Source organism: Vulpes vulpes, chromosome 7 (assembly GCF_048418805.1).
Source record: "Vulpes vulpes isolate BD-2025 chromosome 7, VulVul3, whole genome shotgun sequence".
Taxonomy (NCBI): domain Eukaryota; kingdom Metazoa; phylum Chordata; class Mammalia; order Carnivora; family Canidae; genus Vulpes; species Vulpes vulpes.
This window is the reverse complement of record NC_132786.1, coordinates 83,093,145-83,111,514: the sequence shown is the minus strand read 5'-3', so window position 1 is coordinate 83,111,514 and position 18,370 is coordinate 83,093,145. Positions and strand designations below refer to the sequence as shown.

At 36.3% G+C, this 18,370-nt stretch overlaps 1 protein-coding gene across 6 annotated transcripts in view; it reads right to left on the bottom strand.

The window, feature by feature from the left end:
• The window catches only part of ANKIB1 (ankyrin repeat and IBR domain containing 1), a 133,587-nt gene that overhangs the window by 41,180 nt on the left and 74,037 nt on the right, over window positions 1–18,370 (bottom strand). For all 6 annotated transcript variants that reach the window (XM_026003743.2, XM_026003747.2, XM_026003746.2 and 3 more), the window contains 3 exons: window positions 13,677–13,794; window positions 7,118–7,326; window positions 4,627–4,715 (listed from right to left, as the gene is read on the bottom strand). In XM_026003743.2, the coding sequence (XP_025859528.1) occupies window positions 4,627–4,715; window positions 7,118–7,326; window positions 13,677–13,794 (416 nt within the window). The remainder of the gene's footprint in view (window positions 1–4,626; window positions 4,716–7,117; window positions 7,327–13,676; window positions 13,795–18,370) is intronic.

Here is an 18,370-nt window from a genome sequence, read left to right as displayed (position 1 = left end):
GAAAAGGTCTCCTGGAGAGTGGCAGGAATCTAGCCCAAGGTGAATTAAGTGATTAAGGAGGAGGATTTTGAGTTAGAGAATTCCAGGTCTGTCACTAACAAGTTGCATGATCTTCAGCAATTTATTTACCTGTTTTGCCCCTTAGGTTCACTATCTGTAAAATGGAGATAATAGTAAGTGCTTCTTGGGGTTGTTATACAGATTATATGATATAATATGTATGACTATCTGGATGGTGCCTGGCATAGAATAAGAATTCATAAATTTTAGCAAGGGTTTTATTATTATTATTATTATTATTATTATTATTACCTACGGAAAAAACAAGAAAACAAATGAGTTTTTGAAGTGTGATTTAACACTTAAACCTAGAGAAAATAAATGAAAAAACAAGCAATTAAGTCACCATTCTCTAGGGATCACCATCAACAGTTTGACTATTCTGCCTGCAGTATTTTCCTTTGGTTCTCAGTGTCTTAATTTAACTGCACTTAAAAATAAAAAAATCAAGCTAACTGAGACATCATCAGATCTGCTCCTTCTGCCCCATTTCCACCTTCTTCAGCAATTTCATCTGGTACTTCAAAGAAAACAGAGCCCTCTCTTAATATCCTCCTTGCTACACCCCACAGCTAGCCATATCTTTAGCTATCTTTGCCTTCTTCTCACTCATTTCAGTGAAAGAGGGCTTCCTCCTTTATCCCCAAGCTAATCCATAAAAACTCTGGCCAGCTCCAGAATTTGCACAATCCAGAAATATCCTCTCTCTATCTGTCCTTCCCTCACTGGTCTTTTCTTTGACACAGTCAATATGCTCAAGTTTTTCCTACCCTGAAACATTCTCAATTAAATGATTCTTTTTAGCTCCACTTTCCTTTCATGTCAGTTTCTTGACAAAATAGTTTGATGATTTGTCATTTCTTCCTCAAGTCCATCCCACTGACTTCTCAACCTGCGATACTCTGGCTTTTATAACCTCTTCACCGAATGGCCAGCTCTTAACAAGGCCATTAAGACTACCCATTAGCCCAAGGATTCAAGACCTCTCTGTTTTTATCTGCCTTGACTTCTCTGGAGCATCACACACTGCTAAACAGTTCCTTCTTTCAGATTCTCTCTTTTCTCTGGCTTCTAGGACTTATTTTTTCCCTCTGGCATATTCTTCTTACCTTTGGTTGATCCTTATTTGTCTTTCTCACTAGTGCTTTTTACTCTCCTGATCATTTATGTTTTATTGTTCTCTAGGGTTTTCACACCAGAACTCTCCCCTCCTTCTCATTTCATTCAATCTTTCTGGGTGATCTAAATATTCTCAACTTAAAACTATCACCTACATGCTGATGACTCTGAAATTTAAAGCCTGGATCTCCCTTCTTAGCTACAGATTTTTACTACACACAATGTTTTTCCTTAAATGTCTCATATGCATTTAAAATTCAACATGTTTAAAATCTTACCCCGTTTTTCAATATGATTTAAAAACCACACAAGCATCATAAAACTCTGCCATATCCCAACAGAAGGGCATTCTGTGTCTTAGTTGTCAGGTAAAAATTACCTGTAATACTGTGTGTCAGGAAAAACAATTTGGCAGAAATAAAGATGGATGAAATATTAGGGGAAATACTAGAGAGCAGCAGTTCTCAAGGTGTGATTTGTGGACCTGAGACTTTTCAGGGGATTTATGAGGTCAAAACTATTTTCATAATGGTATGTATTAAAACTGTTTTACAGTGTATGTTCTCATTCATTTGGGGAATATAAAAAATAGTGAAAGGGAATATAAAGGAAGGGAAAAGAAATGTTGGGAAATATCAGGAAGGGAGACAGAACATAAAGACTCCTAACTCTGGGAAACGAACTGGGGGTGGTGGAAGGGGAGGAGGGCGGGGGGTGGAGGGAAATGGGTGACGGGCACTGAGGCGGACACTTGACGGGATGAGCACTGGGTGTTTCTCTGTATGTTGGTAAATTGAACATCAATAAAAATTAATAAAAAAAAATAAAATCAAAATATAATAAAATAAAATAAAAAAATAAAACTGTTTTATTTAAACTGCTAGTGCCTTAGCATGAATCATGGCAGTGGTACTAAAACTACACTGGTAGATTTTATATTTTTCACTGCTTTCCACTTGCAGTTAAAGAAAAAAAAAAGCCAGTTTCATTTAAGAATATCCTTGACGGAGTAATAAAAATTATGAATTACTCGTTAATTATTAATAAATTTTATTGATTATTTAGTTTATTATATTAAATGTTAACTCACAAGTATACATCTTTTGGGTATTCTGTGCAAAAGGAATGGGGAATTTAAGCATAATGAACTTCCGGGGCATACCAAACAAAGCAAGGTGGCTGTCTCAAGGAAAAGCACTTAGGAAACTGTTTAAGTTACAAGTAGACCTACCTGCTTTTATCATGAAACATTATTTTTATTTGAAAGAGCAACAACAAATGATGATTGCTTGGACTTGGTTTTATAGACTTTTCTGGAAGATGAATTAAGTGAGCTTGTCATGTCAAGGAAAAAAGTTGACAGAGAAATCTGGGGCAAACTTTACCCATGTTTTTATCTTGTAGGCCAATCATCCTTATGAAGAGGATAATAACTATCATTTATTGAGTGGTAACTATGTGCCAGGCCCTATTTGTTTTAAGCATTTTACATATATTAAGCCATCTAACAGTCTGACAGTAATCCTATGATGTACTTACTATTATCACCATTTTATAGATAAGGAAACTGAGGCACAGGGAGGTTACCACTTACCTAAATCAACAACTAATAAGTAGCAGGAAGGATAATCTAGGCTGGGTAGAAAATAATTATTTCCCTTTCATTTAAGTCCTTGAAGTAGATACTTCAAAGCATCTATTGGATTGATAATATTATGGAGTAGGAAGAGTAAAATTAATTCAGTTTTTGAACTACCTAACGATTTTTAAAATTCCTTTCTTGTTTCTTCAACAAAGAAGTTTCTTTTCTACATGCCTATGAAAGGACAACAATTATTTTAAAAATGATTTTATCAATGAACAAACCACCCAACCTGGAACTTGTTTTCCTGCTGCTTGATTTGACAAGAACTACTGGTAGGATGAAAGGAGGGGAATCCTAGGCAGGTTGATAAAGTAACACAGAAAATAATCATTAGATTTTTCAAATTTGAATCTTACCATAAACTTCCCATGGCTAGTCTGTGATGAGTATGGGAGATGGTTCCTGTGATACAAGTATGGTGAAGGAGGTAAAGGAAGTTCAAAAAATTCAAGTAAATCCCTTGGGGAGGCTCAGTTTTCACACAGAAACCACAGTCAACAGTAGCAAACTTGGAAGATTCCAGAAAATACTCACTAATACAACAGAATTAACAATTTTAAGCTAAATAAAGTACTGTACCTGTGGCAGATTTTCTGCATTCATAATTAGGTCAAAGTTAGCTTTGGATTGTAAACTTGACCCTTGCTGATCAGTTTATGTATCAGTTGTACTGGTTTGATCTTATCGAATTAGACTCAGGGTAGAATCTAGTCTATGTTTTAAGAACAATGACCAGTTACTCTCATTTATTCTGACTTTTTAGGAAACCATAATATTTCCCCCCTCCAAATGAAATTTTCCTCCATATCCTGACTTAGAGGAAAAGAAAATGTATTCAAAATGAAATAAGAGTGACCGAAAGATAAGTGTTGTCTAGAAAATTGGGAAGGAGGAGGTGGTGGGAGGATGAGGGAGGCAGATAGAGAAGGGTGGGAGGGATTTCAAGGAGAAATGAAGAAACTTTGGGGGTAATGGGTATATTCATTATTTTGATTGTGTTAATGATTTCATGGGTGTGTACATATGTCAAGGCTTATCAAATTATTTATTTTAAATATGTAGTCTATTATATGTCAATATAACTATTTAAGGAAACAATAGAAAATTTGCTCAGGTTTTTGTTCTCTCGCCCAACATGGTACTCCCCCAGCTCCCTCCACTTGGAATCTGGTACTCCAACAAAAAGAAGAGTTTGAAAACTTCTGAGTTTTAAGATTTCCTTAATTACTTATGACATGCTTTGCTTGATCATTTATGTGCTGCAAAGATAATATAATATTGTATTCTCATTAATTATATTGATCTTCTCCTTTGTTTTGTTGGTAAACCTCTCTTGAAAAGTGCAACATTAGAGCAAAATTAAGGGATGGTATAGAGTCTAAATCTTGACAAGATAATGGGCAGGAGAAGAGAGACAAATATGAGAAACAAAATAAGTATCCCATTTGTACCCCACCATGTCTAGAAGAGACGCCAAACTTTGAATTGATTAAAAAGGAATTTTAAACATTCATATTCTTACAGATTTTAAAGGCTATTTATTTGTCACAAAAAATGTAAAGAAAACATAAAACAAATGCTTATAAGTTATTAGAATATAAAAAATACTTATTCTTGACATTTAGGTGTAGGCTTGAAATTTACATTAGATATAATATTCTTCCTTAGCAGTAAAGTATATTTCAGTGCAACTCTGAAACCAGTATGAATAATCCATATCACTGAATATCAAAAGCAGGCAATTTTATTACCAAATCAGTGTTCTCATGCAGTAAGAAATACTAAGTTGCACATATACTCACGACTCCCAGCATCCTCTACAAAAGTCATGTCCACAGGGCATATCCACTGGGTCTTCAAATACAGAAATACTGCACATACAAATGTCACACTGGAGATGAAGAAGAGCAACGATTTAAACGAAGTCATAGACAACGACATATGTATTTGTTCACTAGCTTAAGGCAAAAATATTGCTATAGTAATCATAAAGTTAAGTGTTTCAGTTATAAAGGAGGTTATTAAAGTCAGTGTGCCTATTTCTGACTGAATAACAAATGTCATGCCTACTTGATTATAAACTATTAAGGGATTAATTTTTAATTTATTTTTAAAGATTTTATTTATTTATTCATGAGAGATACAGAGAGAGAGGTAGAGACATAAGTAGAGGGAGAAGCAGGCTCCCCTCTGGGAGCCCGATGTGGGACTCGATCCCTGAATTCTCGGGTCACGCCCTGAGCGAAAGCAGAGCTTAATCTCTGAGGCATCCAGGCATCCCTATTAAGGGATTTAAATGTTTTTCATGCACAAGTCAAACTCTTAAATTCCAAATTTATTTATTTATCAGTAACTATGCACTTGGGAAAGAAAGTATAAGAAACAACCATTAAAAAATCTATTCAGGCCAAAATCAAATTGTCCATTGCAAAATAACCACTTCAATTATCATGTCCTTTAGTCTATACTCATTCCAGAAAGTCTACAAAAACAGAGCAACTTTGTGTTTTCAACATAAAAACTCAGGCTATTCTGAGTAGCAATTTAATGATTTCCACCCAAGGGAACCCCACTATAAAACTATGTATCTTCTAAACAGTGACTTGTTAGAAGCAAACATTCCAACATTACAGATGCAAATTATAGAAGTAGGATTCTATTTTCTTTTTTAAGAGTTTATTTATTTATTCATGAGAGACACAGGCAGAGGGAGAAGCAGGCTCCATGCAGGGAGCCCGATGCGGGACTTGATCCCGGGACTTCAGGATCACGCCCTGAGCCAAAGGCAGACACACAACCGCTGAGCCACCCAGGTATCCCAGGATTCTATTTTCTAAGAAGGCCTAGATAAAACCCAGAATGCTTTCATTTTTATCACATATTTTGACTGACTGAACTATTAAAGAAATGTCAGAATCTCCTATAACAGCATACCAATGGTATGCCAATTAAAAATGTAGACAGTGGCAGTACTGTTTTTCAATAAAAAGCAATCATTTATTATGGAAATGTATCAAGATGATACACTCCAAAGCTTTATTGAAATTTTGTATTTACATAATTATCAATACATCATGAGCATTTTCAAGGAAATATAAATTTTTTTCATATTTTTACTTAAAGTGCCTATCACAAACTCAACTTTTATTTATTTTTTAAAAAAGATTTTATTTATTTATTTGACAGAGAGAAAGAGCACAAATAGGGGGAGCAGCAGGCAGAGGGAACGGGAAAAGCAGATTCCTCACTGAGCAGGGAGCCCGAGGTGGACTTGATCCCAAGACCCTGGGATCATGGCTGGAGCCAAAGGCAGACACTTTTTTTTGGTATATTTTTTTTATTGGAGTTTGATTTGCCAGCATATAGTATAACACCCAGTGCTCATCCCGTCAAATGCAAAGGCAGACACTTAACTGACTGAGACACCCAGGCTTCGAACAAGCTCAACTTCTGATATTTCAGTATGGTGTGTTTATAACTTTAAGCACCTAGAAATTTTAAGTATAAATATAAATTTTATAAAAAAAATTTTATAAAAAAAATTTTAAGTAGATGGCTTTCTCAAACTTTTATGTTTTCTGTTTTGAAATGAGAGAAGAAAATCTTTTGTTTCTCAATCTATAATTCAGAGATAGCAAAAATATTCTGTGATAATGAATATTTACCAAAGGGTGAAATAACTGAACTCTTTAAGAAGGGTATATAGGATTCAATTACTAGAATACATTAGAGGTTCCATGAAACAAAACAAAATACACACACACACACACACACACACATACACATATATATTTTTTCTTTTTCTGTTTTTTTGAGAGAGAGTGAGAGCACAGAGGGGTGGGGGGCACAGGTGGGAGGAGAGGGAAAAGGAGAGAGACAGAGGGAGACAGAATTTTTTTTTTTAAAGATGTTATTTATTTATTCATGAGAGACACAGAGAGAGAAAGAGGCAGAGACACAGGCAGAGGGAGAAGCAGGCTCCATACAGGGAGCCTGACGCGGGACCCGATCCCAGTCTCCAGGATCACACCCTGGACTGAAGGTGGCGCTAAACCGCTGAGCCACTGGGCTGCCCAGGGAGACAGAATTTTAAGCAGGCTCCACATTCAGTATGAGCCTGATACAGGGCTCGACCTCACAACCCTGAGATCATGACCTGAGCCAAAACCAAGAGTTGGCCACTTAACCAACTGAGTCCCTCAGGTGCCCCTTCCATGAAACAATATTAAATAATTTAAAAGTTAAAAGACTAAACACAAAACTATAGGAAGCACAGTGAATACTGAACCATACCAAACTGGTGTCCAAATCCCCAGGAGATAAACTTATTTCATCTGGAGAGGTGACAGAAGAACGTGTAGTCCTTGGAGTTCTTGGAGAAGGGAGTGTGTCCCAGGCATTATACCCACTTGGTGGTGGAGTTGGCATCTGAACACCTGATCGTTGGCAGCAGTTCTCTGGGTTGGACATCCAAGCTTCAAGTAATTTCTCCCGGTCCCAGTCTTTAAGAAAAATGGAGTATCTCTCAAAAAACAGGAAATATGGTAATGTTTTAAGAGTTTCATAATAATAAAATAAAGATAAAGAGATATAGGCCATCTAAAGGAAGAAAAATTATTTATATCAAATTAATAATTGCAAATGAATATTTAGGTATGTCCACTAATAAATATATTTTTTAAAGATTTTATTTATTTATTCATAGACACAGAGAGAGAGGCAGAGACACAGGCAGAGGGAGAAGCAGGCTCCATACAGGGAACCCGATGTGGGACTTGATCCCAGGTCTCCAGGATCACACCCCAGGCTGCAGGCGGTGCCAAACCGCTGCGCCACCAGGGCTGCCCTAAGAAAAATATTTTATTTTTATTTGCTTATTTATTAAAGTAGGCTCTATGCCCAGTGTGGCACCTAATGCATGACTCTGAGGATTGAGACCTGAGCTGAGATGAAGAGTCAGCCACTTAACTGAGCCACCCAGGCACCCCAATTCACTAATATTTTTAAACAGAATTTAAACTTTTATAATCTACTGTGGTTTGTAACTATGTCAATATCTAATAATATTATCAAAATTTCCAGTCATTTCTACTAATAATCAAAAGTGGTGCCTCACACATCACTTCTGGAAGTCACAAAAATTTTCATGGCATAGATTTGACTTAGGCATTTTACTCTTTTCAAGAAAAATATGTAAAACTTGCAATTGGTTTCACTGGTGTCAAGTTGCAAAATGGTTACATAGCTTATTATAAACATATCAAAATGCCAATGAGTCCAAAAATCATTTGATAAACAGCTTGAAAGGAGAAGAAATTTCTGAAGGGATTATTATGGTTATGAAAAGTTTTAGTGCATTAGGTATGCATTCTGTATTGAGTTCACATCTGACCTAACTAAAAAAGATGATCTTCCTACTGAACACTTTTAAAATTACCAAATGAAGCATGTTGTTATAAAGTTCAGAGCCATAAAAACCTTACCCATTAAAAATAATAAGTAAATACTTCTAGTTATTTTTGCTAGCTGTTTTACACATACTATTTCTCTTGTTCCTTCCAAGAAACTTTTCAATCATTATTTAGATGAAGAAATGAGGACTCAGGGAAGTTATATAACTTGCCCAGGCTCACAAAGATAGTGAGATTTGAAACCAATTTCTGTGATTACAAAGCCTGTTTTCTTTCTACTGTAGCACAATGTAGTATAGGGTCAAGAGCCGTATAGAACCAATTATCCAAAACAGACACATTCTATACAATTTTACCACTCTAATACAAATAGCTGTGGAAATTTTCTATGCAAGACTTTTTTCAACCATATTAAATCAGTGTATTTGGTGGCTTAACAGGATAATTATGACTCAAGAGATGCCATATGGATACAGCAAGTGTATTTCCAGCTGTGTAAACCATATGACCAGGGCACAGAAGTATAATGAAGATACATGAGCAGTTCTGTAAAGTCACAGCATACCATGCTGTCATTTGAGAAGATGGAAAATGAGATTGGGAAAGGGTCAGATTACAAAGAGGATAAAAAAATCCAACAAGTGAAAAAAAACTGCATGGGTGCATTCCAGGAAATGTTGCTACATGGATGTTAGTACTTGGATAGTTCATTACTTACTTAAAAAGTTAAAATTACTTTTCTTAGACTAGTAAGATTATTTTTCTGAAGTATCTATTATGTTACTTTTTAATAAAGGGGGAAAAAAAGAACTACTATAATTTCTTTAGATACTGAATATTCTAGATTTTAGACTTAGCTACTATGAATATTTTTCAGCACAACTCCTGCTTGGATTGTGTCACATCATTTACCTGGCAAATATTAACTGAATGTCTTATGTGCCATGCACTGTCAGGCAGCAGGGATACAATGGGAGGAATAATCAGGCAGGACTCTTGCCTTCATGAAACTTACAGTCTAGCAAGGAGAAAGACACTACGTAAAAAAATTATCACTGTCAGAGTGTTATGACAGGTAGAGAATAGCAGTCAGAGAAGGTGATTCTGGGGAAACAGCTTGAAGTGGACAACTGAAAGAGGAATGGGAGTTAACTAGTAAAAGAGTGGGAAATACATTCTAGACAGGTGTGCACAGCATGTTCAAAGACCCTGTGGTAGGAGGGAAGACGACATCCTTGTGAAATTCAAAGGTCAATGTAGCTATAAGCATGGAGATCAGAGGGAAAGCATTGTGTGAGATGAGGCTGAATAAAATAGGGAGGGGCTACATAATGCAGGACTCTTATTTTTTATTTTTTTAAAAGATTTTATTTATTTATTCATGAGAGAGAGAGAGAAAGAGAAAGAGAGAGAGAGGGAGAGAGGGAGAGAGACAGAGGGAGAAGCAGACTCCATGCAGGGAGCCCGACGTGGGTGGGACTTGATCCCAGGACTCCAAGATCATGCCCTGGGCTGAAGGCAGGTGCTAAACGGCTGAGCCACCTGGGAATCCCCCATGAAGGACTTTTTAAATAACACTGTATCGTCAGCTCAGGAATAGTAGGAAATCACTGAGAACTTGAGCTTGGGGTTAGGAAGCACAGGTTGTCACGATCAGATTTGAAAAGATCATTCTGACTACAACAAAGAAACTGGATAGGGCAGGAGTAGAGGGAACACAGTTCAAATAGGAGGGTGATGGGCAGTGTAAGTGAGAGATGATGGAAGCTAGGGCCAGGTGGTTGGTTGCAGTGGAGATAAAGAAAAAGAGAAGAGTTTAAGACATGGAAGGTAAAAGTGACAGTTCGGTGACAACAGGACATAAGAGTCTGAAGGACATGATATGTCTAAGTTGGTGTTCCAGGTTCACCCTGCTGGTTGGTTGGTGCCATCAATGTAAACAGGGAATACCAGAGAATCAGGTAGAAGGGGAAGAGCATGATTTTAGTTTTAGACATAATAGGTTTAAGGTGCTTTTGAGATATCCTAGAGATGCTTTAAAATAGGTAGTTATATACAAGGGTGTGAAGCTAAGAAAAGAAGTCTGGTCCAGAGGGAGAAATCTATACCTATAGAAACCTTGGGAAAAGCTATCATTTCCTAGGAAGAGGGAAGAGTGAGAAGATGTAGACCACTGACATTTAATTGCCTAGAGAAGATGATGAGTCTTCCAAAGAGTTTTAAAAAAATACTTCAATATAAATTAACTCTAAGCATAAGCAAATTATCCTTTGTCTCATGTTTTGTAAACTTTACTTATTTTCCTGTTAGGTAGCATTCAATTAAATGTTACTTGTATTAATGAGGAAACACTCAGAGAACCACTGTATTCCAACAGAGTCCTCCTTAAAATTCAATTACTGCTCAGTAAATATTGCCAAACATTTTAGTCTTCTGCTTAATCTAGATCAACTTCCTTACCTTAAGATTAAATTTGACAAAAAAAAAAAGATTAAATTTGACAACAGATAATATAATACTCAAATCTATTTTCCTGTGTAAAGCTGAGTGAATGTTACCAAGGATGTAATCTATAAATCTTCCAAACAGTTCAGTTTAATAGCTCTGAAACAGAGCCTATCCTGGTTTTGAGAACAATCAGTATAAACTGTAGTTCTGCGCACTATTTTATTCACTAACATCAGTTATCTCTGTAATTTTATTGGATTATCAAATGTCACTGTCACTGATATTACTCAAACAATATAGAAGAGATGTCCATTTGAAAACCTGCTAGCCTCTATTTTATGCCTTAATAGGGAAATGAAATATAGAACTTTTAAATAAGTTATCAAAAAAGTTATCCCAGGATATTACGAAATAAGAAAATTCAACTAGATATCACCTTATTAGAACTGATCCCTATTGTGCAGAAGAAGTAACTTCAGAAATATCAATAGAGTAAAAATGGAGTTGATAATTTATTTAGAGGGAGAGGGCCAAAGGAGGTGGGGTGGAGAGAGAGAGAGAGGGAGAGAGAGAATCCTAAATAAGCTCCATGTCCAGCACAGAACCTGATGTGGGGCTCAAACTTACAACCATGAGATCATACTTGAGCTAAAATCAAGAGTCAGATGCTTAACAAAGTGAGCCACCCAGGTACCCCTGGAGTCGATCATTTAACAATACTTGATGACACAATATAAATGTATAGAGATGAAAATGTTCCTTTAAAAATTTTTGGTAAGGTTAGCCTTAGATTCTTTATATATCGTAACTTAGAGTTATGATACAGTATCTAGGTGAATGTAGATACCTGTGGCAGAAATGGTTAAGAGTACACAAAAAATGCTCCAGTATAGAACTGTTGCTTGCAGTTAAGTGTGGCCAAGTGACTAGATTCTGGGCAATGCAATATATGCAGAAGTAATGTATATATAAATAACATTTCAGGTATATTATTTATTATATATCATTTATTTTATAACCATTTTCTGAGAGCTTGATGTATGTTAGGTACTATGGAAACAACAGCAGAAAAAACAATAAAAGCTACCCTCTAAGAGCTCCCAGGTTAATCTAGAGGAAAAGCAAATAAAGAGATTACTATAAAACTGTATTCTAACTGATGACACAAGATGTAGCAGGAATAGACAGGAAGGGCCTCAGGGAAGACTTGGGAACACAGAAGCAGAAAAGGTTTCCTGGAAGATGTGGTTACTAAGGACAAGCAAGAGTGGGTAAGTAAAGAAATGGGGAGATTGAGAGGCCAGGTAAAGAAATCTGGATCATGAAGGTTTACTTAAGAGTATGGATGGTTTTAACTCTGTGGAAAGCTAGTGAAGGGTTTTTAGCAAGGGAACGACATGCTCAGGTGTGCATTTTAAAAGAATAGTCTAATGGCAATATGAAAAATTAATAGGGTGAAAGAAGAATGACAACACTGGAGACCAGGACTCAGGAGACTACGATTTAGATGGAAACTAATGACAGCCTGAATTTAAGTCAGCGGCAATGGGAATGGCAAGAGCTAGAGGAGGGAGGGGGGAGGGAGGAGTGGGAGGATGAGAGACACTTAAGAGAAATGATGAGACTGTGGCCAAATGTAACAGACATGGAGGAGTAAAGTATGCCTTTCAAGTTTCTGGCAGGGTAAGTTGATGACTGTGACACTCGTGTATCAGTACAGTGGGAGAAAAGAGGAGTTCAGGTGTGGACATCCTTAGATTGAGGAGAAAACATTAAACAGACATTTAGAAACTCAACGGCAAATATTATTAAAGTCAGACTGTAGATGTACTTTTTATTGTTTGGGTGATTTTTGAAACCTTCAGTTTCATTAGATAAACATATATAGCCATGTTTCTCTGAGATTGGTCCACTTGGTAGGTGTCTTTACAACATGTATTTTTAAGCCCCACCCCTCACCTAGTGACTTAGACTTTCTGGAAATAATATAGGAGTCTCTGGTTAGTTTCCCAGGCAATCCTTATTCATACTAAAATTTATGAGCCACTGGCATATAAAGTAGGAAGAGTCTCAAGTACAGAACCCTGGGAAATATCAATATTGAAGGTAGGGATTCTAGAAAGTTAATACCAAATTATTCACAGTGATGACCATGGGATGGTGAAATATGGAATTTCAAGTTTTCTTCTGATCAAAAGATTATATAAAAAATTTTGGAAGTTGACATTCTATTTTAGTATAGATGATACAGATTTATAGTTCAAATAGACAAGTAAGCCAGACTATCCTAGGATAGCCACTTATTTTTAAATCAGAAAAAAATTATCTTTGAAACCAGCCAAAATATCAAATATGAACTGTGCAATGACAGGTTCCAATTCAGCCATGTGACAACTCCCAGAATGGCTACCTTAAGTTTTACAGAGAACTGAAAACAAGCGGAGTACTTTTCCTAAATTGGTAGGTAATCTCCTTAAAGAAAACGAAAAAACAACCCCATTTCCCCACACCAAAACAAAAAAACTTAACAGGGACATTATATTCTTGTGTTGACTCTGTAAGTTTGCTTTGTGCATTTCATGCTGAGAAACATGTTATATAAAATAAATATAACGGACAGTATTATTCTTAGGTATTTAATTGATTTAAATAAAAATTAATGTTAAAACTAGGACTAGGACTATAGATTCCAACTTTCAACTCCGTTCACCAGGCATAGTTTTAAAATTAGACAATCCATAAGCTGGTTTAATAGCTTGATTTTTAAAAAACAAATTTCTCATTTCTCTTCAATGATTTATAGCCAGTTTGTACTTCAAAATACAGAATGATCTGAGGGTGTTGGGTCCTGCAGTAACCACTACGCAAAAAACAACTTAGGCCTGTTTAACAAACTATTTGGTTTTACATTGAATTAATAAAATAGCCATATTTTCACTGAAAAGTTTCAAAAAGCAGTCATGTTATCAGAAACGGAAGACATTTTTCATTACCGTGAGCTCGAAGTAAAGCTTCAGCAGTAAACAGTGGAGCCTGAAGCATGTCTGCAGTCTCCACAATAAGCATATCTTTCAATTTACGAAGATCCTGAGGCCTTAATCCTTCATATGGCTTTGAAAGGAAGAAAATCAAGTTAAATTGACTGTTATATTCTTAGGAAATTCTAAATGCCTATAAACAAATATATACGATAATCATTTATTCAGTCTTCCTGTTTCAGTTTGATTACTGAAGTTAAAAAGGCTCTGTGTGCCCCCCTATCATGGACCTCAAACTACTGTTTCACAAGTCTTATATAAGCTAGAAAGTGGATGCCAAGGCTCATGCAAACTTATTATTCTAAAACAAAGGCATCATACTATAATGACAAAAGCAACTTACTTTACAATTTTGAAAATCTGGATAATACACAATATTATTAGAAATAAAAACCTATAATACCACTACTGGGCAATAATCATAAAGTTCTCAAGTATTTTTACCCAGTCTTTGTTTTTTACAAATCAATTATACGTAAATATACGCGTTCATTGAGTTTAACCACTGAACCACCAAACACTTGCACTTAAAATCCTATTTGGATTGTTAGTGAGATTATATGCTACTTCTTAATTCACTTTAGGAGATGTGACTATGCCATCTTATTCAGAGTTCTTTTTTTTTTTTTTTTAAGATTTTATTTATTTATTCATGAGAGACAGAGAGAGAGGCAGAGACATAGGCAGAGGGAGAAGCAGGCTCCAAGCAGGAAGCCCAATGCGGGACTTGATCCCAGGACTCCGGGATCACATCCTAAGGCGAAGGCAGACACTCAACCACTGAGCCATCCGGGCATCCCTTATTCAGAGTTCTTAGTCATAAACATATTATCTGTTTTTTAAGTGTCCATTAATGCTCTTTATATAGGTACTACATAGTTTTTTTTATATAGGTACTATATCATCTCAAGTTTTTTATTCTTTAGTTATCCTTTATCTTTGCTTTTAACAGAAAACATATAAAGAATAAAAATTACAAGTGTTTCATTATTCAGAAACAAATGTTAACATTTCTGCCACACTTGTTTCAAGTCCTTTTAAAAACAAAATGAAACAAAAGAAGCCAAATTTTACACAACAGTCTCCACTCCACCCCCATCGGTGGGGGAATATGTGTTTCAAGATCCCCTACCAGGGATCCCTGAAACCATGGATAGTACTGAGCCCTATATATACTGTTTTTCCCTATACACACATACTTATGATAGAGTTTAATTTATAAATTAGGCACAGTAAAAAATTAACAATAATAAAAAAGAACAACTATAATACACTAATTATCCTGTGAATGTGGTTTCTCTCTCCCAAAATATCTTATTGGACTGTGCTCACCCTTCTTGTGATGTGATATGATAAAATACCTGTGTGATAAAATCAAGTGAGGTGAATAACATAGACATTATGATATAGTGTTAGGCTACTACTGACCTTCTAAGATACATCAGAAGGAAGATCATTTGCTTCTGGATTGTGGTTGACTGCAGGTAACAGATCAAGGGGACAAGGGGGGGCTTATGTAAAGCTAAAATAATCTGTGACATGTTTTCCCTACTACACTTCCCTAATTCTCCCCACCCTTCCCTATGGAAATCACTATCATGAATTTGACGCATGGTCATCATAACATTATGGCATAACATTGTTATCTATTTAGGCAATTTCCTTTTATTTTTATTCAATACAGTTGTTATTATTAATATCGATATATTTCAATTCCTTTTTTTAAAGACTTTGACAGAGAGAGAGCACAAACAGGGGGAGTGACAGGCAGAAGGAGAGGGAGAATCAGGCCCCTACAGAAGCTGGAAGTGGGCCTCATCCCAGGACCATGACCTGAGCCCAAGGTAGATGTTTAACTGACTGAGCCACCCTGGTGCCCCTATTTCAAGTCTTTTAAACAATTGTAGCCAGCTTACTATAGTAAGCATAGATTAAAGGCCATATACAAAAGCTTAAAAAAACAGTAGAGATTCCCAAGAATTGAGGATGTTCTCTGGCAGCACGTATCACAGTCTCTAGAGAACTCCAGGCAATTAGCAAACCTCATCTATTTTAGTTGATTTACAGATATTTTATTTCTATTTTTTAAAAAGATTTTATTTATTTATTCATGGCAGACACAGAGAGAGAAAGAGTCAGAGACACAGGCAGAGGGAAAAACAGACTCCATGCAGGGAGCCTAACATGGGACTCGATCCCGGGTCTCCAGGATCACACCCCGGGTGGAAGGTGGCATTAAACCGCTGGGCCACTGGGGCTGCTCAATTTACAGATATTTTAGAATAAGATACTATCTTTATTTATTGTGTTATTTTTTGGGATATCATGGAAACCACTTCACCATTTTTTTTTTTTTAAGATTTGTTTATTTGAGAGAGAGACTGAAAGAGACAGAGAGAGGGACAGAGAGACTGCACATGTGGGGGAAGGGGCAGAGGGAAAGAGGCAGACAAACAGACTCCTTAGGGAATAGGGAGCCCAACAGGGGGACTCAATCCCATAACACTGAGATTATGACCTGAGCTGAAACCAAGAGATGGAGACTTAACCGACCAAGACATCCAGGTACCCTCAATTTACCAGTTCTTAATTAACCGCATATGACTGGGATTCTATTCAGTAGGGATAATTTTTCTGTTGACATGATAAACTTCCTGACATACATACATTCATTCATTCATTTTCTTCCTGACCTTTATAATCCCCAAATTATCATGTACAGTTTGCTTTTCAGCTATTTTATGAACCATACTTACCCCTGCAAAAATCTAAGAAATCCTTTTATGGTTAAATTTATAGTACTCACTCTAGTATAGAACTTACACTGTGTATAACATTATTTCTAAAAAATGCATTCCAAGTTCAGACTTGGGATTTCAGGTACCTCTCCTATCTCAGCAATAGTGGTGTCAACTGGGTATTTCCTGGTATGATATTTCTTAAATATTCTTTTAAATTTATTATTTAAGTTTTTATTTGAATTCCAATTAGTTAACATAGAGTGTAATATTAGTTTCAGGTGTACAATATAGTGATTCAACACTTGCATAGAACACCCAATCCAAATGTTCTTTTTTAGATTAGCTATCATTCTACTGTATTTATGTGAGCCAAATGAGATTTGATTTTAGATATGTTAAAAAGGAGATAATACAAGGCAATCCACATAGATTAAGCTTTATTTTTTATTTTTATTTTTATTTTTTTTTAATTTTTATTTATTTATGATAGTCACACACAGAGAGAGAGAGAGAGGCAGAGACATAGGCAGAGGGAGAAGCAGGCTCCATGCACCGGGAGCCTGACGTGGGATTCGATCCCGGGTCTCCAGGATGGCGCCCTGGCCAAAGGCAGGCGCTAAACCACTGTGCCACCCAGGGATCCCCACATAGATTAAGTTTTAAAAATTCAGTTTTACACTTAGAAAGGTTACACTGGAAGAAAAATAGTTGTTGGAGGAGAAAGACACATTGCCTTCATGAACACGTTAACATATTCACTCCAAATCTCTGCAACAGAACAATAATTAGGTCATGTGAAGCATTTCAATACATTGCTCAGTCCCAAGTGGGCACTAGCCCTCTCTTCTGCAGGAAGGATTAAAATGAAGGTGCCTTTCTCTTTCTTGTTGCAAAGATAAACTGCTTCTATTTTCAGATTAAACACAATCTAGCAATAACCTTCACAACAGTCTGATCTGGCACAAAGAAAAAGGAAACAAATTTAAAAGGTAACAAGGAATAAAAGTGCCTCTTTTGCATCAGTGCATACTTCTGCTACCAAAATACCACTGAAAAAATGTGAAACAGCCTAACATACAAACCGTATCCCTTTAAATATCATGTATAAAGTGATAGCATCTTCGAAAACTGTTTCAGAAAAGACCATGACAAAGTATTATGAAAGACAAATTTGTTTTTCCTTCTTTGCACAATACAAACCACTTTCCCCAATTATATAGGTAAAACATGTTTATTGTTAAAAAATGAAAAATGGATACTTATTTACCCAAATGTATTAGTAACTTAAAAATTTAGAAGATGTAAAAGACACAGGGAACAGAGTATTTCCAATTCCCCTTAATATCAATTTCTCATTAGTTGATCCAAAGCTTAGCCTGAGAGAGAGGGGAAAGAATAGCTAGAGGAAGTCTTTAGGATTCTCAGACACTTCCCTTTGTTTGTTTCTTCTCTTCTTACTCAGCTGGTCTCCCCTGGAATTAAGACCTGGTCTACCCTGATCTGTACTTTGATCTAAGAGGAAGGGAGCTGCTCTTGAACAGCTAACTTGCTAACCAGGGAAGCCAGCTAAGGCAATGTCCACCAAATGGGTTCTCTACCAGAAAAAGAATCCAAGCCTTCCTGAGTTATAGACTGGGAAGGAATTGGGAGGGGGGATTCTTTAGATGGCTTTCAAAGCAACATATTACTCAGTTTCCCCGTCATTTAGCCATAGATAGTCAGACAATCTATTCCTACAGAGCCTGACCCCTACTAGGCCCAGTACTCACTAGCTTCTCTGTTCTGTCTTTACAGGTTTATGTACATTAAATGCACTCTTCCCAGCCATCACTCCAACATATCACCTTATTTTTATTTCCTTATAGCAATTACCACTCTCACAAATTGTGTTCATTTACTTTTTAATCT